Genomic DNA, 27,503 nt, shown 5'->3' on the forward strand with positions numbered 1-27,503 from the left:
ACCTGGCAGAGTTTATTTAGACTTGTGAAAGTTCACTGCCCTTCAGTGGTTTTATTGAAGAACTGCAGCAATAATTTAGTTTTAATATCAGTATAATCAATATTAATATCTATGTACAACACATTATTAGTGTGATTATTGTTAATAGCAAAAGTGTTCTTGGTAACTGCATTAACAAAGTGGTTTTAAATAGTTATGAGTGGGGAGATTAGTTTAAAATGGTAATGGTCATACAAGCATCAAGGTAAACATAATAGCATACACTCATGCTGCTATTACAGTACATATATTGGCTTTGACTTGTCCTTCCACTCTGATGAAGAGGAACACAGAAATTAGCTGGCATCTACATTTGTGTTCAGAATGAAGCCCGTGTCAATGTCAGAAAGACAAGTTAACTCTTTTAACAGTCCTCATCTACTTTGTGTGATTATATTTTTATTTTCTATTTGTGAAATGGGGTGAAACTGTTGTGAAACTTGCACATTATCATCATTTGTCGTTCTGATTATGGTCAATGTGGAAAACGGTTGATTCACAAAATGTAAATGCTTAAACAGCAAACCTCGCACTGTTTCCTGATAGTAGTAGTATGTGTGCAGACAGACCCAGACAGAAGAATTTCTGTTAAAATAAAACTTTATATTACAGAACTGTTAATTTAAAACAAAGCACAAGTTTCCAAAAGACCTCATCACATCATGTGTTTCCAGAATCAGTGTTTTTAAACAATAAATCTGAAACGGCGTCACGTCTGTGTACTCCCTCGTCGTACACCTCCCCCACTTCCTCTCCAGTTACCACTTCCTCTTTCTCGACTTCTCCTTGAACCACTTGTCCCATGTCCAAAAACACATTGTGCAACACGCAGGCAGTCAGCACAACAGCTCTGGCTCGATCATAGTTCCCAATATCCAGATACCTGAGCCTTTGAAATCTGGCTCTCAGGCTTGCAACAGCCTGATCCAGGATGTGAAAATGCTCCTCCAGTGTCTTGTTGAAGAGCTCCTCTCTTGGTCCGAGACTTCCTGAGTATGGAGTTAAAATCTGAGCAGTGAGCGGGTAGCCGGCTCCGGCCACGAGGCAGGAGCCAGCGGGCATCAGTTCAGGATGCTGTTTGAGTTTGTCCCTCACAGCACTGCCTCTGTCCACATCTGATCCTTTACTGATTCTGCAGTGCAGGAACCGGCCCTTACGGTCACATACGAGCTGAAGGTTTAGCCAGGAGTCGGGATGGGCCTCCTTCTTCATCCTCTTCACCTCAGGCACTGTGCTCTCCACATCGTGTTTCCCTATAGGCAGGCGGATAGGGATGCGGGTGTGTCCCAATACGCCCAGGACCTGAGGGACACCTTGCTCCTCCGCCTCGTGCTCCTTCTCTGGACTGTTAAGTGGGAAAAGGGCCTCTACAGCTTCTGTGCCTGGTGAATACAGAGGAAATATAATTTTCATCAATCAATCAATCAATCAATCAATGACAGCATCACACTGATAATCCCACACTGACATCAACCCACCGACTGGCCATCTGATCAGCTTCTCTTCCAGCATGTTGACACGCTCACAGAAAGAAAAGAAGATCCTGTGGATGTTTCCTTTCTCCAGGTGAAAGCGACGGGACACTGAGCGGTAGCTGACGCGCTCGGTGAGCAGAGTGAGGGACAGCAGGACGGTGTGGGACAGGGATAACCGAGCCCGCCCGGCCATTCGAGCCCTGGATTTGGAGGTCTGAAGCAGGTCTGCGATGTGCTGATGAAGGGGAAAAAATTAAAAGTCAGTCAGGAAATTCAGCAGGTATATCAGGTGAAAATAGTGACAAATGATGAGTGCATCTGACAGGCCTGACAGCAGAAATAAAACTGATTGCTTTTCAATGGAGGAGCCCTCATAATCATCTCAAAGACGTTGTTACTGTAATGTGGATGTAGATTGTTAACTTGATAGTGTCCTTTAAGGTTTGTTTATTCAGCTTTAAGCTAAATACATCACAAAACTAGTACAGAGAAGCCACTTTTGAATGTCCTGATGTGCTGATGTGCACAGCAGATCAGTAAAATGATCATTCCCTCTTGTAAACCTACTTTAACAGCACTAACAGTCGCAGGTTTATGACAACACACCTTGACTTCAGCACTCTCTGCAGTATCCAGCGGCTCTCTGAGCTCCGGTGTCTCCTCCTCTGCGGGACTGGATGTTGTAGTTTGCAAAACTTGGGGCTGCACCTGCACATTAGCTTGACTTTGCAGTAAGTGTACATATAAAGCGGGAGCTGGCTGAGTTTTAAGTTTAGCCATCAGGTCAGCCTCCAGGATCTCCTCCACCGCCTGGTCCAGCCGCTGCTCCAGCTCGCCCGGGGACAGGGGCTGCCACTCCCGCTCCACCATGTCCAGCACGGCTCTGCCGGCGGATAAAACATACTCTCTGACGTCCATTAGCAGTGAAGGGTAGTTGTTTTAGGCGTATTCCTCTTCATACATGGAGCATAAAGTTATTTGTCGCCGCGCAGACAGGAGTCGCGAATTGTCGCTGCTATCGAAATGCTAACCTAAGCTACCCTGCTAGCTAACGTACGCTGCGTTCAAGTGCTGTTGGGAACCAACAGATTTGTTTCAAAACATGTTGCCAAATGACTGCATTTGAAAATCAGCCACCTGGCTAACACAGGGGCCTTGTATTTAATAAAATGTCATGAAAATCAATCATTAATCAAACACCAAAAAAGGATCAATATATTTTTGTTTTGGACTGGTTGGCTGGAAAAAACAAGTTATTTCAAAAGGATAAAATTGAATTTTGGGACAGTTTACTGCCAAAATAAGACCTTTAATAATCCCTTTTGGATTAATTCAATATCAATGGGGTTTTTTTCTGTTAATTTCTGAGATTTCCTAATAGACATGATTTAATTCAACTTCAGGATACACTGATTGAGAAAATCAATCAACAATTTAATCTTTAATAACTTTAGTTACAATCCTACTTGAGTTACTTTTCATACATCTTTGCACATATTTTTACTAGTTACCCTGATATAAGCTCAACACACTTGCAGATCAACACAAATTGTTGTCCACGCCCTAGTGACAGTACAAACCGTCCCATTTTATTGGTTACAGGTTGGTATAAATGTTTAAATATCTTTGTCGCTGTATCTCCCCTCCTCAGCCTGCCACTAACCTTTGTACTTGCATGTTATTGTATATGGAGGCGACTCTTAAATGAGCAGAAAACACTTCATGAGATATCAGTTGCTGTTTAAAAGTGCGACCAAAAATCAATAATCAATTGTTTTCCTTCAACACAAAATACTGCATTATTGTGCTAATGTTTATACCATCCACTGCAAAAGCATACAAAAACACACACAGGGCACAGGGTTGAAAAACAGTTGTTTTAATGTTAAATCAGTTACAAGTGCAACTTTGATCATGTCCCACTGTTTAACAGCCTCAAATTGCAAATGCGGTAATGTCAACAATTTCATTCAACACCCCCAGGTCGGAATATACTTTCTTGTTGTATCTAAAGGAGGATTTTTATTTTTAAATTGTAGTTTTATAGATCATGAGACCCACTGTTAAACTTTAAAGTGATGTTATGATGTAGAGAGGAGGTCATTGCTCATTCAGCTTTAATTTTAAGAAAAGGGCATAAATGGTGTATAGTAATACAACACAAATTGCAGCATGAACTTAAATGGGCAGTGATTCTGGGATGATGGAGGGTCAAATGTGCAGGTCACTACTCACAGGCACAGTTCATAATTCATCACATGTCAAAATGGGTTCGGTGTACTACTCATCTCCAAGACTTCCTGTGCTGCGATCAAATATTGGAGAGGGAAGTTGATTAGTCCCCACCTTTGTTAGTAACGTTGAACCAAAACAAAAACAAAAACAAAACGAAAGAAATCAATATCAATATCAATTCAGTTTTGATTGCTGCTATGCCTGTCGCTTGTTTGATTTTCAACATCGGGTCCACGCCAGCGTTACATGTGTTGTAGACTGAGTGCATTCATTCAGTCTCAGTAACTTGAGCAGCTACAGTATGAAAACTACAACTACTGATAAGTAAAGTACCAAGAAATGTTCATCTTAAATGTCAGATCTTCTGCCAACAAGTGAATCTATTTTATTTCAGATTCATGTTGTTCAAATGTTTTCGAAATACAGATAGTAACTTAGAAATGCACAAACTCCTAGCTATTGTCGCAACACATATCCAGGCCAAAGACCAAAAACATGTTAAATCCTATATAGTTTAATAATAGTTTAATAAAGAAAACACACAAACATAAAAGCCTAAAAATGTCACACCGTATCAACTCCCACGTTTAAGCCAGCAAAATAAAAAACACAAGGAAGGCAGCAGTAACCTTACCCCAAATAAAGACTAGAATTAATTAAATACGAGGTACAATTCTTTATGTTCAGCCTTTACCAATCCCATGGATGACTGACAGTGTCGTGACAAGTCCGTCAGGTATCTCTGAAGGGTCTTGTGTGAAATTATCAATTTATCTAGCATGCGTTCACCGATTTCAGGACAAATGAACCACTTTGAAGCACCCGCCCTCAAATTTACAACAAGGAGAATCCGTGTGTAATTCTTTGTGCCCAGCTGAAGATCTGTCGTCGGCAAGATAAAACTTGCCCGCTAAGGCATCACTTCCCAAAATTCAACCCCTCCCTCCCCCCGTGCATCCTCCCTCCGGCCCCCCTCCGCGTCCCTCTCATATCCCTGCCCCCTCCCTCACTGTACAGCCTGCTCGTTGGCTGTGCTGCCCGAGTCCTGGGGCTTCATGACGTCAGGGAGCTCTGGGGGAGTGGAGAAAGACTCGACCCTCAGCTGCTCAAATGAATCATCTGGGAGAACGACAGAGAGAGAAAGTGACAAAAGTGAGACGAGCAAGCAATAAGATACACACTATAAAGTAAATCAGGTCAGAGCACTAAAGTTCAGTTTATACTGAGTTAGAGTGAATGGTGCCACGACTACAAGGCGAAATGAAAATAGTCTGTGACGAGGTTGAATGAAAGGGGAAATTACTCACCACCCAGACGGAAAGCTAATCCCACTGTGGCAGGGGCCTGAGGTCGGGCTGTTTGATTTGTGAAGCCACAATTTCCAAGAGTTTGACTGTCGTTAAGCATCACATCGTCCTGGTGATTGAAATTAAACAAATAAATAAAAGTAGTTTAGTGCCTGCTGTTTATTCACTAGAGTTTTATTTTTTACACAAAGCACCAACGGGGGCAAAATCCATCAATTTCACAAAATGCTCTCTGTTGTGAAGTGTAAGGTTAAAGTATCCTGTAACTGTTGGGTTAAATAAATGATGCACTTTGGCTTTTTAACACACTGACAGGGATGGGTGTTTCTGAAACATCAAGAAGTTTGTTATTTGATAAGCTAATGAAACTGGTATGTCCGTTTCTGATAAAACTAGTGAACTAAACAGATTCACGTACTGAAAATGTAAGAATGTAAGTATAATGACTTGTAGAAAGGTGTCAGCAAAGGTACTCTGTAAATCACACATTTATGTTCAAGTTAATTTTGTTCTTACAATAAGAGCAGCCAAAAGTTACTTGTAAAAATAGGTGCCTTCATGAAAAATGTCCTTACATTGTTTAAGTAGTAGTTTTTTTGTATTTTGGCCACATTTTGTAATTGTTGTATGTTCTACGTGTGCTCCATTACATGTAATCATTTTGTCGAGAGCCACATAAATAAATGAAATGAAAATGTAAGGACTTCTTAGATTACTCTAGTTGATATGAGCAACAATAACAAACCAAGAACCTGTTAGCTTTATCGACATGGACCACTAACTGGTCATTACACTACTTAGATGACTGAAAATGTTATTACCAACTGATCCAAATTTATCTGTTAAAATTGAATTTATTAATTAACTACACACGTCTAAAATGTCTAGATTTTTAATCTACCTTATAAAGCCTCTGGTCTTCAGGTGGCCTCTTTAAAATGCCTTCCACGATGCGCTTCAGTTCATAGACTGTGGTCGACTCTTTGGCATCTGTGAAGATGGTCGTCTTGTGACGTCGAATCATTAGAAACACATCCTGTAGTGAGATCAAGTGACAGAGGAAAGAGTAGAAACGAGACGAGGATGACTCTCACAAAACATTCACACAGGAAAAACTTCATCCTTAACCGAGTTAACTCTGCTCTCTCAGACACGACGCTGTAACACCATCTGCAGGCATATTTCCCCGTGAAACAACTTATTAACGAGGTGGAGTTTTAATTAGATTGCGTCAAAGTTAGAAAAACAACTAGACTTGAGGAAGATATGCTGCACCTATAATAACATCATGTTATCTATTACACAGACATGTTCAGCACTCAGGAATAAAGCTCGTGTCAGTGTGAAGATAATTCTGATTCTAGTCAAAACACCTTCAGTAGACTGACCACTGAGCCAATCCCCTGACACACAGTTCTTGATAAAGTGTTTAATGCAGTCTGAATGTCTCATGATAACGCAGACAAACAATATGTACAGTCACCTCAACCTCTGAGACAATAAGTCCCATTGTACAAGGATCTTTTATAGGTGTTAGATAAAGTCATACATTAAACTTACAGCGACAACCACTGCTGGCAAAAGCTAAAGCTATTTAATTAGTAGGCTGCTTCTTGTTTAGGTATCACTACCTGCACTAGATCAGGTTATGACTCTACAGAGTAAAGTTGTGTGGCTGCAGCTGTGGTGGTGAAGCTGACAGTGAGTTAGGATGTTGGTTAGTCTGGGTTTGTCTGTAAAGAAAGATCCCAGCTCTGCTCCATAACGTCACACCAATCTGCACACCTAGGTGCTTTAAAAGACACACGGTGCGGCAGCTGCCAGCTAGCGTCATGACGAGCTAGCCTAGCTGTGGAGTAATTGCTCAACCAACTGTTAGCTGGAGTAGCTTCCCTAAAAGACTGGATGTGGACATTGTGGGCCCCGAAGCTCGTAAACACACTTTGAGTTGGACACTGATTCATGTTAAAATAGCTACATTCACTGTCTACACCATCTGCGTCTTTAATCTAAGTTGTTTGGTGGATTTATAACGTTAGCGCAGCTACAGCAGCTACTGACAACTTCAGCTAGCTAGTTAGCTGCTTCAAGGCTAGGTAGCCATTTGATCAAAAGCAAAGTTTGTTGGTTGGGCTGTCACTTCTCCTAAACAATGTTAATCCCTGTGTTTTAGTCCGGATCCTTCTCCGCCAACGTTGCCATGGACTTGATCATTACAATCAAATGTCCAACTAGCATGAGCTAGTGTGTTGACGTTAACCAGCGTCGGGAAGCTAACCTTTGATAGCTAGGGTTAGCTAAACAAAGACATGAGCTTTTGTATGATCGCTTTTCGTGACAAGCTTGGTTCGCCGACTGACAGCGTACATTTTAACGCTTAGGGAAGGAGTATTTGACTGCCCAAAGTAAGGTTTGGGTAGTCAAGAGCATAACATTATGAGCTGTATCTATTTTCCTCACTCACCATTTCTTGCGGTTGGTTGCACACAGGGAAAAAACGCCTCCACCGCACAGCGACAACTGTGAGATCACAGCAGCATCAGACAGCCACACCTGCAGCGCCAACATCAACCGGCAGATGGCGCCACCCGAACTTTCTTCTTCTCTTACTGAGCGAGCTGCAACCGGATGGAACACTGTCGCCACCCACTGGCAGAATGTTGACATTGATATCAGTCCCATGTCTTGTAAACAATAATAATAATATAATAATATTTTGGTTTTATATAGCGCCTTTCACGAGACCCAAGGATGCTTTACATTATTAGGGAGGGCACAGAAAAAATGGCACTTAATAATGATAATAATCAGGATGCAGGAAGCAGCGAATACATGATTCACACTGAATTTCCAAAACTGTTTCTTTATAATTCAGCTCCGTCCTTAATAACTTTCTTTCATTTGCATGTTTAGGACAAACAAAGTCACTCCCAGTTTCTGCTTGTGTGCTCTCCTTAGAGTTGTAGAGCTGAATTTACTTCAGTATATCCCAGTTTAATCCCAACTAATCTCCTCTCTCCTTCTTAATTGGGTTGCAAAATCTCACAATTGTACGTTGCAGCATGTGCTAGCACTAATCGACAAATAATGTGTTTTGGTTCCTCATGCAGCTTCAGTCCTCTTTTTGGGCCCAGCAGTAGTACAGTTCTTTAGGATCAAACCCCTTTTAATCACACTGAAGAGCGTCATCTTGTCTCGCTGCCCAGTGAAACAAACAGGTGTTTCTTTTCACTGGCTGTTTCTTCTCTGTGGGAGGACTTGTTTCCTCCTGCTCTCCTCTGATAGCAGCTGTCACTGCAGTAAGTGGGACAGCTGAAACGACAGCAGCTGAAACATGCGCCATGTGCCACAGACTGTAAAGATCAGGGTTTTGTTGTTTATTGCAATGTTTATGACATTGTGACTTGGTTGGCTGGACAGTGGTTGCTACAAATCTGTGATAAGAGATAAAAGACTTGACTTGACACATGTTACTGTTTTTAAAACCTTTTATGTATGAATGATTTCAAATGAGTTATTTTAACTATAGCAATGTCATGTTTTTATATGTAACATAAAAGTATGTTTATTGACATCTTATACATTTTATTGACATAAAATAACAACAGACAAACAGGAACAGCAGCCTTAAATGTGTCAACTCAAATGCTTGGGACTGTTTGGACTACAGCTGATTAGTAGTTAGACTTGAAATACCACTTTGGGGAATTAGAAACAATTAGAAAATTTACAAAAATACAAAAAAAACACTAGTTTCTTATGACCATGACTTCCCCTCCGGTATCAAACTGCACAATTTGACATTTTTAAGACAATTCATTGTAGTACAGAGTTGACATCTTTAATAAAATATTACATCCAAAATATGATACAACTGAAAATGGCCTCCCAAGCTGTTGGAAAACAATGACAGCGAGTAAAAACTGAAAATAACTTAAGATGACATTGAGTCCATGGAAGAGTGAAGGGCACTGTAGCAATATACAGTTTTATCTGCCATGTCCGTCCAGTCAGCAAAGTCCTCATCATAGTCAAACTATCGGGGTTACTACCTTCCCACTGTGGCCGTGAAGTATAGTAGGACTCCAGCACTTTTCCATGACGATCCTCGATAAAGTCAAAGCGCTCCCATGGGTGAAGAATACTCGTACTCCCTGGTTTGGTAATAAAACCAAGTCAAGTCTTATCTCCACGTGAATTGACCTGAAACATAATAATACTAAGTGAGACAAGTTGTACATTACTGTTTGTAAAATCTCTAATATTCTCAAACTTCTTTGAGTTTGTTTTGAGTCTGTAAAACACCTTGTGAAAATGCCAAGATAAAACACAAATGACCCCACAAGCATGTAGAATATCATATCAAAGTATTGTATTATCTTAAAAAATATTCAACTCACCAAATAAACTGTAAACCGCTATCTAACTACAAAAGCGCTCTCTCGGATCTGAGAATAATCATACTGTGGAACAGAGAAGGAAAAACAAGAGTCATTTAACAGTTTATATAAAAAAAGACATCAAAATTCAAATATTCCAAACCTGCACTTACATTCAGACCTCTGGGGGACTGGACAGGCTCCAGCCCCTTACAGCAGAGCACTGAAAAAGGCCTCTCTTTAGTCTTTGAATGCTCTTTGAAACACAGACTGAAAACCTGTGCAGGCAGGTAGACATCCCAGTCAGCTGCATGCTCTGCTATGAGATCACCTACCATCCTGTTGGGCAGCAGATATGAGACAAGTTAAAACATTAACATGATGGCGCAATGAGGGTGCTACATGAGCACATTAAGTTACATGAGCGTCCTTAAAGCGTATATCAGTGCAAAATGAAACATTCACAGAATACAGTTGTGCTCTGCTGAGAAGAGCTCAACCAGTTATGGTGCAAAGGCTCTGGCTAACTGGTGAACATGACACCAGTTTGGAGCAGGGAGATCCCTAAATGCAACACCAGAAGAGTAATATGAGAATTAATTATCAGGACAAAAAGAAGAAGATTGATAATCATCTCCAGTAATGTGATAGTAAATTGTGTAAATATGTAAAGCAAAATGTTGCAATAGCAATAAACCCCAAATCTGTAACACAAGTACAGACCTGTCAATCAGCCGCTGTGTGATCAGATCCGCAGTGCCCGTCTGCTGATGATAGATGACGAGAGCGACGGTGACCTTCAGCTGATCTTTCAGTTCTCTGTTGATCTACCATGAGGATACATGTACATCTATGTGAGACACTGTCTTATTAGGACACCAATACCTTATTATAAAACAAAATGTGCACTGTGTAGTGAGATAAAGCAGCTGTAATTTAGTGGAATTTCTCATATTTCTTTCTTCAGCAGCTTTAAAAAAAAAAAAGCTAAAACTTGTTGCTTAGGTTTTCTGTTCATGCTCTGAGCAAAATGTTTGTCTCATAACGCACTGGATAGACTAAATCAAACACGTGGTTATTTTAACCAAGAGGAAATTACAATTATTTTGTTGCGACTTGTATGTTGATGTGAAAACTATTTACAGTTCAAAAACTAGCAATCAAGGTAACATCTTAAGCTCTCTATAACAATGTGAGCAGTTTAATCAGCATTACACTCACTTTTTGGACGATGTCATGAGGCAGTCTGGAGAGGATCCTGAGGGGGTATCCAAAGTGGGCGATGATGTCCACAATGTGCTTCGCCACAACTGAAGGGAGGCAGGACTGCATGGGCACAGCTTCCACCCACTTGGAGAAGTAGTCCGTCACAGTCAAAATGTATTTGTGTTCATTCAGTGTTTTGGGCAGCGGTCCTCTGATATCCAGACCAAGCCACTCCCACGGCTCTTTCACCTGCCACAGAAATAAAATGTGATTGCAGTAATTATCCTAAAACAGTTGGTTGCGAGACACTCAGGTAATCATGCTGTAACTTACCTCGATGACTTTTTCAGGATCTTCACTTTCTGGCTGTGAAAATCACAGAGGAGCACTTAATTAAAAATACTTATTAACAATAAAAGACTAAATATTGTCGTTTAAAATCGTAATGACTACTTACACTGACATTATCGTCTGGAGCCCACTGAATATCCTGTTAGTACATGTGAAAAATGACACACAGACAATGAACGAACTGGATATAAACATGAAATAATATTTGATAATAAACTGCTACAATGAAAGTACAAATCTAACAACAAAATGCTTTTGATTTGCCGTAATCACTAATCACTAAAATATATATATAATACAAATTACCTGTGGTACACAGTAATCTCCATGGAAGAAATGTGGAAATGAGTCAATCTTCATCAACCCTTCATCTACTATAATCCTCCATCTGTCAGGATTTGTTGGGTCTTTGTCTCTAAACATAAAACCAGAAAGGGAAACAATACAAATCAGTACAAAGATAATACAAAACACTTAACACAAGAAAATGTGGTTTAAACTTGCGTGTGAACACACAGATAATCACAAAAACACATGAATAAATAACATATCATTAAACACACTACTCAAAATGAGTTAGGAATATTGGGATATTTTAGTGTTTCACTTGACTGTTTATTCTGTGAAATATCTTAAAGTTTATTTCGTGTTTTGTGAATATTTTTTTCTTCAATTTGACTCTTTGAATTTTATATTTCAGGACAATGTAACACTTGAAACTTGTTCAACAAAGAAAAAACAATCTACTTCCTGTTTAAACCGGGACGCGCATGCGCAGTGTACACGAACGGTCATGTGATAGACGTGTTCAGGTGTGTTATGGACGATTATTAAAACGCTCGTCTGGACATACAGTTTGTTTTTCTTTTAAAGCCCCCGTTTGAAAGATATCCGTGTCAGGGCAGGATTTTAATAAAGAAATGTCCGTCGTGACTGAAGAAGCCGAAGAGCTCCTGGTCAGCATGGTTCAAGAGAGGCCAGCTCTGTACGACATCAGAGAGAAACATTATGCTAACAGAGCGAAGAAAACCGAGTTGTGGGGAGAAATACAAAATAAACTCGGGATACCAGGTGAGATTTCCTACTCAACCACTGACCCGACCCTGTCGTGCTGCTTTTCATCGCCAGTGAAGGAAAGTTGCTCCCATTTCCAGAGCAGAGCTAGCTAGCTGTTGCTAACGTAAACAGGCAAACACACAGGGCCCTGACACTTCTTTCACAAACCGTATTATAACTCGCCAGTAAACACTGTGGCTGTGACATGATTTGGACATGCTGCATGGTTTACGTGTGGTTATTATGACCTCCAGAGAAAGAGCTGAAGAAGAGGTGGGACTCTCTACGGACTCAGTACACCCGCTACAAGAAGTTTGCAGATCCAGGCAGCCGTGGAGCGATAACGACCGGGAGGCAGCAGTGGATCCTGAGCCGGCTGCACTTCTTGGAGCCCCACAGAAAAATAAAGGAGGCCACCTCCAACCTTACTGTCAGTGTGAGTAGAGTGAGCAGTAAAACACTACATTTAGTCCTGCATTCTTTGAATTTTCCTATGTATATGTTTGAAGTTCATTTAAGTGTGACTGGATAAAAAAATGCTCTGAGGCTCTTGTTGCCTCCTAAACTGTATTACTGCAGTGTAATAACAGTATAAAGCACGGTTTAAACTTTGTGTATACAACCACACCACTCTTCAACTTAAAACTAAACACATATTGTCTTGCGATAACTTGTCAACACCATGCAGGCCTCACTGGACACTGAAAGAAAACTCACTGTATCCCTCACTTTTTTCTCTTTTACAGGAAACTTCAACTATTCTTTATGATTCAACCTCAGATGGCATCAGCTACATCAAAACTGAGGTGCCTTCCAGCCCTGGCAGTGAGACCCAGTGCAGCAGCCCCACATATGACGACTGCACATCTGAAACGGATATGAAGCCATGTGCTCCCGTTGAGGAGTCAAGCATCTCTGAACCAGAGTACACACCCACACCTATCAGGGAGGAACCGTGGCCCAGCACCTCCAGAGAGTCCAGGCCTCCAGCTAAGCGCAGCAAGAAACAGCCGGAGGAGTCCTCTAGTGAGGAGTCAAAGAACTTATTACGCGTCATCAGTAAAACTTTGGAGACTTTGGCATCTAAGGATGACAACAATGATGACATCTCAGCGTACTGCAAAAATCTAGAACGCAAGATGCGGAAATTGCCGCCACACATACTCCCACATTTCCAGCATGAAGTGGACACTTGTCTCTACAGATACCTAATTATTACTTCTTATAATCATACAGGACAAACATCAGGGGCTCACTTATCTCAGCATCCAATATGATGTTGAGTCCAGTAAATGTTGAGGTTCCCACTGATATGATCATGACGGAATAAACTGGTCACTTGCCTTTTTTACTGCATTTACCCGAACGCATTCTTGGAATAGCTGAATGACTTTTGTTTATTTGTGGGCTACAATATTCATCTTTTATCATTTGAAGTCTAAAACAAGTCTGTTACGGTATCCAGATGTTAACACAGCCTCAGTTCTTTAAATACTGTGCAGCCATCTAATTTTATTGTACACAGCACACTAAATAAAAGCTGTAAATCTTTTTTTTTTTTGGTGACATTTTTGTATTATATGTAATGACATATTCTTACTATTGATTTTGTTTCACTGTGGCTTGTTTTAGCTGGGGAAAAACTTTAATTTTAATCCCACATGACGTAATGGTGGTACAGCGAGTATCACATAAAAACAGATGTTGGTGAAGACGGCACCAACAAATTTCTGTCTATAGTAACGTACCCAACAGGCTCTTCTGTCTGGCTGGGCTCTTTGTTCTGGAGGCTTTGCTTCGATGTGGCAGGAGTGGTAGTTGGGGACGGTGCTGGACTCTTCTGTGAGGCTTTAGCACCAGCTGGCTGGGTTAACAATACAGGGAAATGACACATACTGTGTTCAGAAGTTTGCACTGATTGATGGTTGTAAGCAAATAGTATTACTTGAATGAAGAAGAGCTTGAATAAAGACAGAATTTATGTTAATGTCCTTGATTTTTAACTCGAAACCAAGAAAGACCCATTTTAGCAAACAAAGTTCAAGAAAATGGACCATCACATTTGCTAAAATTACCACAAATGAATGACAGAATTTTTAACAGATAAATGATAATATAGTACTCTCACCTTGTTCTTCTTACTTCTGGGGTTGACTGAAACCTACATCAGGGGGACAACGACAGTAATTGCATATGAGATCTTTATTTTAGAGAATTATCAGAAGTAAAAAAAATTTTGATGAAGTCAAACTTTATCAAAGCTTTTACTGTGTTGTTCTGAAACTATTTTTTCCATTATATGAGGCAGATGATGTTTTATACTGAGTAACCACATACAAACCTTTCTTTTCTGTATGTCGGCTGTGGTTGAAAATATGGTGGGAACTGCATCGTCTCGAAGTTTCACACATTTGCCTGTTCTGTCAATGCACTGTTCCTCAAAATGACTGCTGCACAGCACAGAGAAGCGGGTCGGTGTCCAGTCCTTCCATTTCATGTTGGCAAGCCATTTCTTGAGTCTTCGAGGATTATACAGTGGAAACCTATTGTAGCAGACACATCATGAGAACAGTTCAAACATTGTTGAGTGTCACTATTTCCTGTGTGAAGGAATCACAACATTGAACTCCATTTATGAGTCAGTAACTTTTAGTTCTCACAATGTACATATACATTTTTAAAGTTTTTCTACGAAATGCTCTTATTGTTGGTTAATGTTGCATGCACAAGTAATGTGTGCATTCTCATTATTTAATATTTGCTATATGTTTGTCTCCAGTATCATCTCTTAATTCTAAAGAGAGCAAATAATAGTACTGCAATCAACATATATTTTCATTATTACTAACCTGAGGATTATTTTCACAACTAAATGACTGATAGTCTACTGTATAAAACAGAAAAAAGCAGCAAATTGAGAACCTAAAACAGTATTGGGTATTTTTCATTGAAAATTTACTTTATTTAATCGGGTTTGAAAGTAACGTTAACTTAACCGCAGATTGAATCACTGTTTTGACTCAGCTGAATTAAACAGGCTCATCCTATATCCCGTCTTAAAAATCGGAGTTATTTAAAACGTTGTACGACCTGGAAAAACTCAATGTTAGGCACAACAAACAGAGAAGTGGCTTCATGTTGATGTTTATGTTAGCTAATGTTAGCTTGACTATTCACAAATATACAAGCTGATTTATGAGCCTGTTTTCGAGTGAAAAATGCCAATACTCACTTAAAAAACTTCCCATCTGAGTCGCTGGAGTTTTCGCAGTTGTAGGCACATTTATATCTCCCCATTTAGCACACAATGTCATTCAACTCGCTACCAAACAAAGTGATTATACAGCTAGAGTAGTTTGAGCGACCGTTTAGCTAGCAGTGATACAACTTCAACATCCGGTCACAATTTTCAAAATAATAGCCTCACGACATGTCGAAAGCTTGAGGAACGTTTACAGCATCTATACACAATTTGGCAGCGTACAGAAATATGAATATATGTTTTCAATAAAACTTCGTAAAAGTAAATATCGAACAGCATTTGTTTATTGCATTTAATGGTTCATAAATGTTTCCGCCATTATCCTACAAAATCTTGCTAACTTGACTCAACTGTTTCACCAACGGATGTTGTTTCTTTCTTCTTCGTGGTGTTTTAATTGCATACGAACGCCCTGTAGCGCCCCCTACGGATAAAAGATAGAAGCGCAGTCAGTCTTTTTTGTTGTAGTAGTTTTATACACTTGATTGCAATGTCTTTTACAGAAAAGAGAAAAAATAATAAAGAAAACTGCAATTAACAAAATTTGGTCGATGAGAAATATTGCCGTACAAATATAGATTTTTTTTTCTCGACTTGTATCAAACCCATTGAGAATTGAACACAAAAGTAATCAAAGGGCACTTAAAAATATCAATGTTTAATTAACATTTGAAAATGTGATATAAACAGTGAGAAATGGCTGCATGTGTCTAACAGCTCAGTTGCTTTTTGTTTTCCACTCGACCCTCCACTCATCCCAGTCCAGTAGAGTTCGTTTCAGGTCCCATCCTGCAGCTTCCACACCTGGAAATTATAAAATCATGTTTCTATTGGTAAAAATACACAAGATAAAGTTGATGATTTGTTGTTTAAAACAGTTTTTGTGTGCGCTCACCTTTGAGGAATGGATTGAAAATTTCATCCATCAACTTGTGACTCTCATGCACCACTTCCCAGTGACCTTGAGAAATAAAATAAAATAAAATAAAAGTGTGCATTGTGTAAAAGAGAGAAAGCACCTGTATTAACATTAAGTAATGTAATAAAGGGAGGTAAAGGTTTACTTTGCTGCTCTCTTAACATGCTGCTGAGCCACACAGCTTGGCAAAACGCTCTGATTTCATCATGAACTGATGCTTCTGGTCCCAAACAAACACATACGCATCCTGAGAGGAAGACAGCTGAGTTAATGAAAAACATTCAAGTATGTTATATAGCTCATAAACACACGACAGATGACATACCATTTCGTATTCCTAATAGGAAAGGCCTGTTGTTGTTCTTCAGAGCCAAATTGAGTTCGTCCGGGCTACAAAATAAAGAAATTATATTATCAACTATGTTTAACTTGTTTTGTGTGTAATTCTTTATCATATAAGCAAAATGGTGAATTAAATTACCTTTGTACAACCTCCTGCAGCCTCACTCCAAGTTTGATTGGCACTTGTTTCCTAAACTCTGGAGAAAATGAGCCAAATCCATAATTTTGAATGCACAAAATAATCATATTACAACTGTGACTTAAATGCTGCTACTATCAAATACAAGAAACGGTTAGCAAATCCATAAGTCTTACCAAAGAAAACTGGTTCCCTATGATTGGCCTCCAGTGGGCTCAGGATCCGTCTGTCTGTCAGGTACTGCTGCAGTGCGATCGAAAGTCGTGCCTCATTGAAGGTTTCCATGACAACTGAACGCACAGCCTTGTAGTTGGCAAAGAGGTGAAGTATGGTGAAGAGGAAGAAGAGGCTGAGAGTCAGTCTGAGGGGCAGACAGAGACAGGGGAAGGGAGGTAACAGACACGACAGACTCTTCAAAGTCCCTGCGTAAGATTGTTATTGTAATTTGAATATGTTTTATATAACAATACTTACATCGGATTATCAGTGACGAGGGGAATGAGCAAGAAACTGACCAGCAGTCCAGCTAGATTCACTAAAGTCTCCTGTGGTAAATAAAAGACATGCAGATGAGACTAGATTAAATGTCCCTCTTTCCAGCACATATTGCAGATATCTATTAAGAATTATTTGCAATTTAAACTCAGAAACCTGAAGTGCAAAATACAAGTCATAGGTCATGAAAAATCAATAAAAGTACCTGACTGCCATCTTTGGCCGAGATGTCAGCCATGTTGTCCCTGCGAGCCTGATGAACAGTCAGAGCAGCTCTGGTCGCACCGCCGGCCACTCCAACAATGGACTGGAGAAGACAAACACACAAAAGAGTACTAAATAGCCTGTATTTATCAATAAACACCTAGCACCCCTAAAAATAGCCATGCAGTCTGATTATCAGGCGACGAGGTTTAGCCCAGTGGTTCCTGACCATTTTGGCTTGTGACCCATTAGAATGAGGCGCTCTCTTAGGAATCACTATTTATAGAGGTTTGTTGAAACTGGCAACTGACAACAGATTTGTTGATAATTAGATCAATGATAAAAAAATAAACTTGACCTTTGTTGTTCTCCATTCTCGACTCTTGGAACACATGTAGTATACCGTGTCAAAAATGGTAACTTCAAGGCTCAGTTACTTAGTTAAATACTTATTTAAGTTTTAGATTTTGTCACATTTCGACATAACTTGTTTATCATGTTTTTGTTTACCTTGAATATTCCCGCAGTACAAACAATCAGGGTGAAGCAAGCAGGGAAGTAAGGAGCCAATATTTCCATGAACATCGCAAAGTCGTTGAGAACATCAGCAAAAAGTCTGGGAATAAATTGAAAGTACGGACTTAAATACATAAAATTGGTTCATCACTTTTTAAATGTACTGCTTGTCCACCATGTATACCTCCATTTTTTGGCCTCAGAGTCCAGTTTACTCCTAGAAGGAGAACACAAAAACAACTGATCATGAAGAAGGAGGAGCACAAATAAATGGAAACATTGATTGTATAACATAAAACTGTTATTGGACTGAAAAAAGAAAGAAAACAGGAGCCTACCCTTTCCGCCAAGCGAAGAGGATTCTTCCCAACATGCCAGTTCCATCTAAAGGGAAAAACATGAGTTTGCAAGTTGTACTCACCATGCAAGAGTCATGTAAATGTATGGTATATTTTAAAGGCATCACCTCTTAGTAACCAGGTGATTGTGGCTGCAGCTACCGTTGCCTCTTGGTTTCCAACACCGACACCTTTGAGAGAGGCCTGAGTGGCTAAAGTCCCTGACAGAGAGCTGGAGAAAGCCTGAGAGAGAGAAGAGTGTGTGGATGAAGAGTCTCAATCTGACAGTGATGCTAATAATTGTTTGGCGTGTAGTTTACTGTACCTGCATAGTATCCCAAAACTGGTACTGCAGGTAATCACTGCTGACACTCTCTGGATATCCTTGAGGCAGAAAGACACTCTGAAATACAATGTTAAAATGTGAGTCTGGAGGGGAGTGTATGTGTTTGAACAGTCAATGCAGCAACATGGAAACGTTTTAAATCCTTACTTTAAATACTCCAACAATAGATTTTCCTCTTGATTCACCTTCGCCCCCATCTCTTCTCCTCTCCATCACTCCATGCTTTCCAAAATACTTCCAGGACTCTGCACTGCCATATCTCTCTGTGGCCAGAGCCACACCTCTATCTTCCTCCATTTAGGCTGAAAGGAGCGAAAACACAGAGGTGCAAATTAAACTAACAAAATGAACAATAATAAAGTCTCAAGACCACTGTAATATGTTTAATTAAAGTTCATTTTTGGCACAGTATACCATAAAACTGGACACAGCCGACGTGTCGTTCCGTCCTGCCGTTGTCGTGCCAAAAAGTGATCGTCTGCCAGAATCTGATTTCCGGCCGCGGGAGCGCGCACAGCAGCCCGTTGAGCGGTAGCGTTTAAACGTCTGGTTTTCTCTGGATGAAACGGTCATGATATGCAGATACACACAACTGTACGTCCGCAATTATAGCAAAGGTATGTGTCTTAGAAAGTTTAACGTTTGTTGTTACGTAATTATCACAACTGTGGCCAAAAGAAGTGGAGTTTGTAGCGAAATCAGGCCTGACAATTACGTGATAGACATGTCCCTATGTGCTTGGTATGTATGATGCCTTTTCTTTAGCCCTGTCTTATGAATTAGACTGTAATGAATGTGATTTATAGGTGTGGATTTTCAATAAAGAAATGATCACTTTTGCAATTATCCTCGTGACTCTGCATTATCTTTTATCTGATCTGGGCTCTACATTTGCTTCCCATGTTGGGATGTGTCTTGTACATCTAATATTCTTGTTTATGCCTACTCTTTGGAGACAATACTATGAAAGACATGATTCGGGAGGGTTAAAAGCCTATAAAATAACAGTTTTCACCTGCCAAAAAGTGATTGAAGGACATATACAGTTATTGAAAAGTTATTTCTGCCTAAATATGACTTGATCTCATTATTGAGCTTCATAATATGAAGATCTGAGCTCACAGGACAGCTTGAAAATCTTTTAAAGGACCATTACAACAGAAAATGTGCCTTTTCAGCTGCCAAAAAGTGATTGAAGGACATATACAGTTATTGAAAAGTTATTTCTGCCTAAATATGACTTGATCTCTTTCTTGAGCTTCATAAGATAAAGATCTGAGCTCACAGGACAGCTTGAAATTCTTTTAAAGGACCATTACAACAGAAAATGTGCCTTTTCAGCTGCCAAAAACTGATTGAAGGCATAGTAGAGCTACTGAGAGGTTATTTCTGCCTAAATATGACTTGATCTCATTCTTGAGCTTCATAATATAAAGATCTGAGCTCACAGGACAGCTTGAAAATCTTGTAAAGGACCATTACAACAGAAAATGTGCCTTTTCACCTGCCAAAAAGTGATTGAAGGCCAAATACAGTTACTCAAATGTTATTTCTGCCTAAATATGACTTGATCTCATTCTTAAGCTTCATAATATAAAGATCTGAGCTCACAGGACAGCTTGAAAATCTTGTAAAGGACCATTACAACAGAAAATGTGCCTTTTCACCTGCCAAAAAGTGATTGAAGGACATATACAGTTACTGAGAGGTTATTTCTGCCTAAATATGACTTGATCTCTTTCTTGAGCTTCATAATATGAAGATCTGAGCTCAAGAGACAGTTTGAAATTCTTTTAAAGGACCATTACAACAGAAAATGTGCCTTTTCACCTGCCAAAAAGTGATTGAAGGACATATACAGTTACTGAGAGGTTATTTCTGCCTAAATATGACTTGATCTCATTCTTAAGCTTCATAATATGAAGATCTGAGCTCACAGGACAGCTTGAAAATCTTGTAAAGGACCATTACAACAGAAAATGGGCCTTTTCACCTGCCAAAAAGTGATTGAAGGCCAAATACAGTTACTCAAATGTTATTTCTGCCTAAATATGACTTGATCTCATTCTTAAGCTTCATAATATGAAGATCTGAGCTCACAGGACAGCTTGAAAATCTTGTAAAGGACAGTTACAACAGAAAATGGGCCTTTTCACCTGCCAAAAAGTGATTGAAGGCCAAATACAGTTACTCAAATGTTATTTCTGCCTGAATATGACTTGATCTCATTCTTAAGCTTCATAATATGAAGATCTGAGCTCACAGGACAGCTTGAAAATCTTTTAAAGGACCATTACAACAGAAAATGTGCCTTTTCAGCTGCCAAAAAGTGATTGAAGGCCAAATACAGTTACTCAAATGTTATTTCTGCCTAAATATGACTTGATCTCATTCTTAAGCTTCATAATATGAAGATCTGAGCTCACAGGACAGCTTGAAAATCTTGTAAAGGACCATTACAACAGAAAATGGGCCTTTTCACCTGCCAAAAAGTGATTGAAGGCCAAATACAGTTACTCAAATGTTATTTCTGCCTAAATATGACTTGATCTCATTCTTAAGCTTCATAATATGAAGATCTGAGCTCACAGGACAGCTTGAAAATCTTGTAAAGGACAATTACAACAGAAAATGGGCCTTTTCACCTGCCAAAAAGTGATTGAAGGACATATACAGTTACTGAAAAGTTATTTCTGCCTAAATATGACTTGATCTCTTTCTTGAGCTTCATAATATGAAGATCTGAGCTCAAGAGACAGCTTGAAAATCTTTTAAAGGACCATTACAACAGAAAATGTGCCTTTTCACCTGCCAAAAAGTGATTGAAGGCCAAATACAGTTACTCAAATGTTATTTCTGCCTAAATATGACTTGATCTCATTCTTGAGCTTCATAATATAAAGATCTGAGCTCACAGGACAGCTTGAAAATCTTTTAAAGGACAATTACAACAGAAAATGTGCCTTTTCACCTGCCAAAAAGTGATTGCAGCTCCTTCCTTGTAACTTGAAGATGTTTTCTGCCTCAAAATGACTGATCTTTATCCTGAAGCATCATATGTGACAGATTACCACCTCACACTGGCCCTTTCCACAGTTTAAAGTAGTGAAAAGTAGTGGTTAAGATATATTCTTCAGAATATAACTGATGAGTGATATGAAGTGACTTTGAGGCAGAGCATCCCTTTCAGTCCAACATCAGGAGCATACTGTGAGCTCAGATCTTTACATTATGAAGCTTAAGAATGAGATCAAGTCATATTTAGGCAGAAATAACCTCTCAGTAACTGTATATGTCCTTCAATCACTTTTTGGCAGGTGAAAAGGCCCATTTTCTGTTGTAACTGTCCTTTACAAGATTTTCAAGCTGTCCTGTGAGCTCAGATCTTCATATTATGAAGCTTAAGAATGAGATCAAGTCATATTTAGGCAGAAATAACATTTGAGTAACTGTATTTGGCCTTCAATCACTTTTTGGCAGGTGAAAAGGCCCATTTTCTGTTGTAATGGTCCTTTACAAGATTTTCAAGCTGTCCTGTGAGCTCAGATCTTCATATTATGAAGCTTAAGAATGAGATCAAGTCATATTTAGGCAGAAATAACCTCTCAGTAACTGTATATGTCCTTCAATCACTTTTTGGCAGGTGAAAAGGCACATTTTCTGTTGTAATGGTCCTTTAAAAGAATTTCAAACTGTCTCTTGAGCTCAGATCTTCATATTATGAAGCTCAAGAAAGAGATCAAGTCATATTTAGGCAGAAATAACCTCTCAGTAACTGTATATGTCCTTCAATCACTTTTTGGCAGGTGAAAAGGCACATTTTCTGTTGTAATGGTCCTTTACAAGATTTTCAAGCTGTCCTGTGAGCTCAGATCTTTATATTATGAAGCTTAAGAATGAGATCAAGTCATATTTAGGCAGAAATAACATTTGAGTAACTGTATTTGGCCTTCAATCACTTTTTGGCAGGTGAAAAGGCACATTTTCTGTTGTAATGGTCCTTTACAAGATTTTCAAGCTGTCCTGTGAGCTCAGATCTTTATATTATGAAGCTCAAGAATGAGATCAAGTCATATTTAGGCAGAAATAACCTCTCAGTAGCTCTACTATGCCTTCAATCAGTTTTTGGCAGCTGAAAAGGCACATTTTCTGTTGTAATGGTCCTTTAAAAGAATTTCAAGCTGTCCTGTGAGCTCAGATCTTTATCTTATGAAGCTCAAGAAAGAGATCAAGTCATATTTAGGCAGAAATAACTTTTCAATAACTGTATATGTCCTTCAATCACTTTTTGGCAGCTGAAAAGGCACATTTTCTGTTGTAATGGTCCTTTAAAAGATTTTCAAGCTGTCCTGTGAGCTCAGATCTTCATATTATGAAGCTCAATAATGAGATCAAGTCATATTTAGGCAGAAATAACTTTTCAATAACTGTATATGTCCTTCAATCACTTTTTGGCAGGTGAAAACTGTTATTTTATAGGCTTTTAACCCTCCCGAATCATGTCTTTCATAGTATTGTCTCCAAAGAGTAGGCATAAACAAGAATATTAGATGTACAAGACACATCCCAACATGGGAAGCAAATGTAGAGCCCAGATCAGATAAAAGATAATGCAGAGTCACGAGGATAATTGCAAAAGTGATCATTTCTTTATTGAAAATCCACACCTATAAATCACATTCATTACAGTCTAATTCATAAGACAGGGCTAAAGAAAAGGCATCATACATACCAAGCACATAGGGACATGTCTATCACGTAATTGTCAGGCCTGATTTCGCTACAAACTCCACTTCTTTTGGCCACAGTTGTGATAATTACGTAACAACAAACGTTAAACTTTCTAAGACACATACCTTTGCTATAATTGCGGACGTACAGTTGTGTGTATCTGCATATTATGACCGTTTCATCCAGAGAAAACCAGACGTTTAAACGCTACCGCTCAACGGGCTGCTGTGCGCGCTCCCGCGGCCGGAAATCAGATTCTGGCAGACGATCACTTTTTGGCACGACACCTGTCTTTTTCTTTTCAGCACTTCCGTGTTTTTTTCCGCCCTCAAAGTTTGGCGATTTCTGATTGGTCGGTTGGGATTTTAAGGCGGGGCTTTGATTAGCATGGCAACAAGCGACCAATAAGCAGAGAGACAGGAGGAGCATTCTAATAATACTGCCACAATAAAGTTTATTATACAAGAAACTATTATCTTTTATGGCTACAGCTACCCACCTGCAAATATTTCTTGAAACAATATTGTGGTATATATATGGCACGTCAAACAGAGATAGAACAACAGCATTAAAGTGTCAAATAGACTTTATAGATAATACGAATAAAGAGCAAGTAATATTGAGTATTACTGCATATTATGATTCTTGCGCTCGATCTCTTTGCATATTAGATTGTTGTGATATTGCACATGAATTCAACTGTATTGATTGAACAGAGTAGTCCAGGACGGTGGGATCTGACAGGAAAGGAATGGAGAGGACACTGGTCCATCAGGAAGAAGCTGTTCCTGAATGTGGATGTGCGAGTAGGGATGTTTCTGGATCTCCTGCTGGAAGATCAGAGAGATGACTGCTGGCATGAGTCAAAGACCTGCCTTGATGGTGTTTGTGAGCCTCTGGGAGCTTCCTGTTGTTTGTTTAAGCCAATGAATTTAGATCTAAAATCTCTCCAGTCTTGCTTTCGCCAGTCCTTGTAACAGTCAATTATCCTGAGAACGACCAAACTTTATTATAACTTTGAAGCAGTGCCAACAATTTGCTGATGCAAGACAAAGCCAGTTTGTTGTTACTATATTTAGAGAAAATGGATCATAACAAAAGCATGAAGCCTCTGATCTACCTTGTCTGACTGGATCATAATATTCAGTATGATGCAGACACAATTGTCTCACAGTTGGATGAAAAGCCACAGCAGATCCCTCCCATGTTCTTTCACACAGCTGTCTAAGAGGCTGGTAGAGTGGATGGCGTCAGCGCTGAAAAAATGCAGTCAGGTAGTCATCAATCTCTGGGCCAACGGGTAAATATTTCTTATCTCTGGGGTCATAGAGCAGATGGATGGCAGGAGACTAGAAGAAAAATATGAATGGCAATAAGAGGCCTGTTTGAACATCTACACCAAGAGAAAAGGGAGTATGTAAGTGGTAAAGCAGAAAGCGAATGTGAAAACACAAGAACTGTTTACTCATCCAGCATGAATTTAGAAAAACAATGTGGCAGACTGGAATCCATGGCTGTTTTACCCCAAGGCGAGACAAGTGCTGACACACCTTTCCTGTGTCCTCTGGAATGCTGTATGGGAAAGAAGAAAGGGAACAGTTCAAACACTGCAAGTGAAACTGTGACTAACAAGGAGAGAGGAAGCCATAGCTGCGAAGACGAGGGGACAGAATATGAGAACTACTGTAACCAAGTGAGGCAAGGGTTCCACAAGTTTATGTGTGGGAGGAGAGAAGCAAGGAGTCTGCTGGGTGAATGGGCGTGGAGGTATCACACTGAGTTTCACTCCGGGCTCTCCCTCCTGTCATTCAACAACTTATATGGCACCGGGCTCTCACAGGGACAGCTTGGCCTCGCAGCTATTGTCTTTTGGACTCTATGACGATGACAGTAGCCGTGTTTTGATCACCACGTGTGGGAATCTTCACTAAAAACTTTCATATCTAAAGGAAGAAGCAGTCACCTAAAAGGAAATACTTTTCTAGGAGAGAAGAAGACACCTGCCAACACATTGGACAAACCAAAACATCACTGAAGGAGTGTCCAGACCGAGAAGTGGATTCAAAGCCTTTTAAATTTGATCAGGTTTGTACATTAAAGTAAACCTTAAATTAGGCTTCATAGTCTTTGAACTAGAACAATTTGATATTCCTTCTCTGTACTCAAGTTTTATATACTCTTGTCGTGAAGAGCCAGCTTTAAGACTATGTTTTCAGTTGTGAACATTGGGAGAACAGAAACTCTCTTTATCACACTCCTACTCACGTCCAGTGATCCAGACTCACAGACCTGAATCATTAAGTTTCTCACTACAACGATTCACAGGCCTGTGCAATATGACATGAGCAAACTACTGTTAAGCAACTCTCTGGTGATACATTTTCTCAAGTGACAAACGCGCAAAGTATGCTGTTGTGCCACTCTTTGATCAAATCAGAGATTAGATTGGCCCAAGTTGCAGTTAACCTTTTCATATCGCCAAGACAACCTGCCAACCAAGCAGGAAGATTCTACATTAAAGTCTGATCGTACAAGTTTTTCAAGCTTTTGCATAGTTACCAGGGAACACATGACGCTGTGTCCCATGTTACACCACTCACACTTTCTGTTCTATGTTGGAAATACCCATTCCAGTGACAGCCCCATGACCACGAACTGTCTGATTAACTTGAGAAACACGTTTAGACTTGCTGGGGACATTTGTTTTTAATTCTTGCCCAGTGCTGTGAAGGAAACAGCTCAGCAGGTAAGACTGCTCTCGGTAAAGTCCTCAACCCTTGTGATGTATTCATAGAAGGTTAACACAGGTCACACAAGGCAACTTGGGAACACATGTCATCTATCCAAGCATAACTCAGAACAGCAGCATTCACCACCTGGGCGGTCAGTTAAAGGAAGTAACAGTGTTTTCTACACTGGATTGGATATCAATTTCAAAGCTGTTGAACACCCCTGGTATTCCCTTTGGGCTGTGTTGGCAACCAAATTTTACTTGCACTGATTGTCATAATGAGCTAGGTGGCCAGGTTGAAGAGGGGTCAAATTTATGTTGTTTTACTCATAGATGTTTTAAATACGTACAACTCTCGGTGGGAGTTTGTTACTTTACATACAGTCTTGAAAAAATAATGCTTACAGCAGTGTTTGGCTGAATTCATGCAGGGTTATACAAGTATTAAAGGAAACTGTCCACGAAACATTTCTGGAGCAAACAGCAAAACAGCTTAGCATTGTCTAAACAACTGAAAAAGATGGGTGCTTGTTTTTAAAATGGTCATTCGGCATAATCTCCTGAAGCCCCTAGATCCCAGACTGATTTGAAAAGACGTTATTTACACCCTCAATACGCAGACGAGCTCTTGCATGCTAATGCTTTTAGCTTGGCAGCTAAAGTGAAGATTTCAGCTTTAAAAAGGGTGTAAATTACGTCTTTTCAAACCAATTTGGGATCTCAGGGCTCCTAGAGATGAAGATTGCACCAGATGAGCTGCATGGAGCCATTTTATGCTTTTAAGTCACCATCTACTTCGGTTGTTTAGGAGAATGCTGCAACGATGTTTTGCCGTGAAGCTCCAGAAATGTCTTCTGGACGACAAAACTTCACCGCCTTTCCATCAGCATAGGGATTAATAGATAATGACTGAATTGTAATTTTTGGGTGAACTCTTTTAAACAGCGTTATTCAGGTTTAATAATGGAGGGAGACTCTGACATTGTGATGTTTAAATCAGGTTATTATTTTCAGAACATAAGCAGGAGCATAATTAGAAAAGGTCAAATACAATCCAGGTAGTCAGTGAGAATAAAATAACCCTGAGGCCATCTGTCCAATTGTGTCTGAACAATATTCAGAAAAGACCATACACAAGTGTTCCTCTTAAGTTTGGGGCATTCAAGTATACACATCTAATTAACTAAACATTTACATAAGCAGGGTTTGCCCTTTCACAAAGGGTGAAACCAGTCCCTCGTAAGTCCCTATCTTGAAAAACAAACAATTCTATTAAGCAGGAACAAACTTAAAAACATAAAGCAGCCACTCAGACAGGTCATAAAATTGTTCTTTAGTAATCTTTTCTTAAACATGTTCTTATGTTTTACAGAAATGTCTTATTCACCTCAGACGCGTGACGAGGAGGCTGAAGATGTCCCGCTGAATTCCA

The 27,503-nt window shown here is 39.6% G+C and overlaps 5 protein-coding genes across 6 annotated transcripts; 1 reads left to right on the top strand and 4 right to left on the bottom strand.

Annotated features, from left to right (window-relative positions):
• Positions 1-10: 10 nt before the first annotated feature.
• On the bottom strand, positions 11-2,582 carry LOC311268311 (putative nuclease HARBI1). Its single transcript, XM_084371887.1, has 3 exons — positions 2,121-2,582; positions 1,518-1,749; positions 11-1,421 (listed from the first exon to the last, which is right to left on the bottom strand). Exons 1-3 carry the CDS (start codon positions 2,430-2,432, stop codon positions 700-702), a joined length of 1,266 nt encoding a protein of 421 aa, XP_084228013.1. The 5' UTR covers positions 2,433-2,582; the 3' UTR covers positions 11-699.
• Positions 2,583-3,377: 795 nt separating this feature from the next.
• elob (elongin B) lies at positions 3,378-7,662 on the bottom strand. The gene is given in 5 exon segments (XM_084371909.1): positions 3,378-4,868; positions 5,057-5,165; positions 5,958-6,092; positions 7,521-7,556; positions 7,559-7,662. Coding segments are annotated over 5 exon segments (459 nt in total). The 5' UTR covers positions 7,625-7,662; the 3' UTR covers positions 3,378-4,755.
• Positions 7,663-8,526: 864 nt separating this feature from the next.
• LOC311268314 (uncharacterized protein) lies at positions 8,527-15,539 on the bottom strand. 2 transcript variants are annotated; one of them, XM_084371890.1, is made up of 12 exons: positions 15,281-15,539; positions 14,390-14,591; positions 14,177-14,209; positions 13,797-13,912; positions 11,299-11,407; positions 11,099-11,131; positions 10,975-11,007; positions 10,657-10,890; positions 10,159-10,262; positions 9,609-9,774; positions 9,457-9,519; positions 8,527-9,259 (listed from the first exon to the last, which is right to left on the bottom strand). In XM_084371890.1, the coding sequence occupies exons 1-11, from the start codon at positions 15,343-15,345 to the stop codon at positions 9,475-9,477; spliced, it is 1,140 nt and encodes a 379-aa protein (XP_084228016.1). In that variant the 5' UTR covers positions 15,346-15,539; the 3' UTR covers positions 8,527-9,259; positions 9,457-9,474. The 2 variants fall into 2 exon arrangements, with proteins under 2 accessions (XP_084228016.1, XP_084228017.1); XM_084371891.1 differs by lacking the exon at positions 15,281-15,539 and adding an exon at positions 14,898-14,941.
• LOC311268320 (uncharacterized protein) lies at positions 11,763-13,600 on the top strand. Its single transcript, XM_084371902.1, has 3 exons — positions 11,763-12,063; positions 12,303-12,484; positions 12,795-13,600. Exons 1-3 carry the CDS (start codon positions 11,913-11,915, stop codon positions 13,323-13,325), a joined length of 864 nt encoding a protein of 287 aa, XP_084228028.1. The 5' UTR covers positions 11,763-11,912; the 3' UTR covers positions 13,326-13,600.
• Positions 15,540-15,722: 183 nt separating the features above from the next.
• On the bottom strand, positions 15,723-19,429 carry rusf1 (RUS family member 1). The gene is made up of 15 exons (XM_084371888.1): positions 19,024-19,429; positions 18,757-18,911; positions 18,589-18,666; positions 18,392-18,506; positions 18,264-18,309; positions 18,110-18,142; positions 17,920-18,025; positions 17,411-17,512; positions 17,185-17,255; positions 16,887-17,071; positions 16,711-16,768; positions 16,555-16,619; positions 16,375-16,476; positions 16,206-16,271; positions 15,723-16,114 (listed from the first exon to the last, which is right to left on the bottom strand). The coding sequence occupies exons 2-15, from the start codon at positions 18,904-18,906 to the stop codon at positions 16,029-16,031; spliced, it is 1,263 nt and encodes a 420-aa protein (XP_084228014.1). The 5' UTR covers positions 18,907-18,911; positions 19,024-19,429; the 3' UTR covers positions 15,723-16,028.
• Positions 19,430-27,503: the final 8,074 nt, after the last annotated feature.

This window comes from Pagrus pagrus (assembly GCF_965226575.1).
Source record: "Pagrus pagrus genome assembly, chromosome: 13".
NCBI lineage: Eukaryota > Metazoa > Chordata > Actinopteri > Spariformes > Sparidae > Pagrus > Pagrus pagrus.

Coding starts and splice junctions, on each gene's coding strand:
- LOC311268311 (XM_084371887.1), bottom strand. CDS start 2,432: ATGGACGTCAGAGAGTATGTTTTATCCGCCGGCAGAGCCGTGCTGGAC. Junction 1,750..2,120: donor CAGAGAGTGCTGAAGTCAAG/GTGTGTTGTCAT, acceptor CCCCTTCATCAG/CACATCGCAGACCTGCTTCA. Junction 1,422..1,517: donor GCTGATCAGATGGCCAGTCG/GTGGGTTGATGT, acceptor TGTATTCACCAG/GCACAGAAGCTGTAGAGGCC.
- LOC311268320 (XM_084371902.1), top strand. CDS start 11,913: ATGTCCGTCGTGACTGAAGAAGCCGAAGAGCTCCTGGTCAGCATGGTT. Junction 12,064..12,302: donor AAATAAACTCGGGATACCAG/GTGAGATTTCCT, acceptor TATGACCTCCAG/AGAAAGAGCTGAAGAAGAGG. Junction 12,485..12,794: donor CCTCCAACCTTACTGTCAGT/GTGAGTAGAGTG, acceptor TCTCTTTTACAG/GAAACTTCAACTATTCTTTA.
- LOC311268314 (XM_084371890.1), bottom strand. CDS start 15,345: ATGGGGAGATATAAATGTGCCTACAACTGCGAAAACTCCAGCGACTCA. Junction 11,408..13,796: donor CAGACAGAAGAGCCTGTTGG/GTACGTTACTAT, acceptor TTTTATGTTTAG/AGACAAAGACCCAACAAATC. Junction 10,891..10,974: donor ATCCTGAAAAAGTCATCGAG/GTAAGTTACAGC, acceptor TTTCTGTGGCAG/GTGAAAGAGCCGTGGGAGTG.
- rusf1 (XM_084371888.1), bottom strand. CDS start 18,906: ATGGAGGAAGATAGAGGTGTGGCTCTGGCCACAGAGAGATATGGCAGT. Junction 17,256..17,410: donor CGGCCAAAGATGGCAGTCAG/GTACTTTTATTG, acceptor TATTTACCACAG/GAGACTTTAGTGAATCTAGC. Junction 17,072..17,184: donor CTCGTCACTGATAATCCGAT/GTAAGTATTGTT, acceptor TCTGCCCCTCAG/ACTGACTCTCAGCCTCTTCT.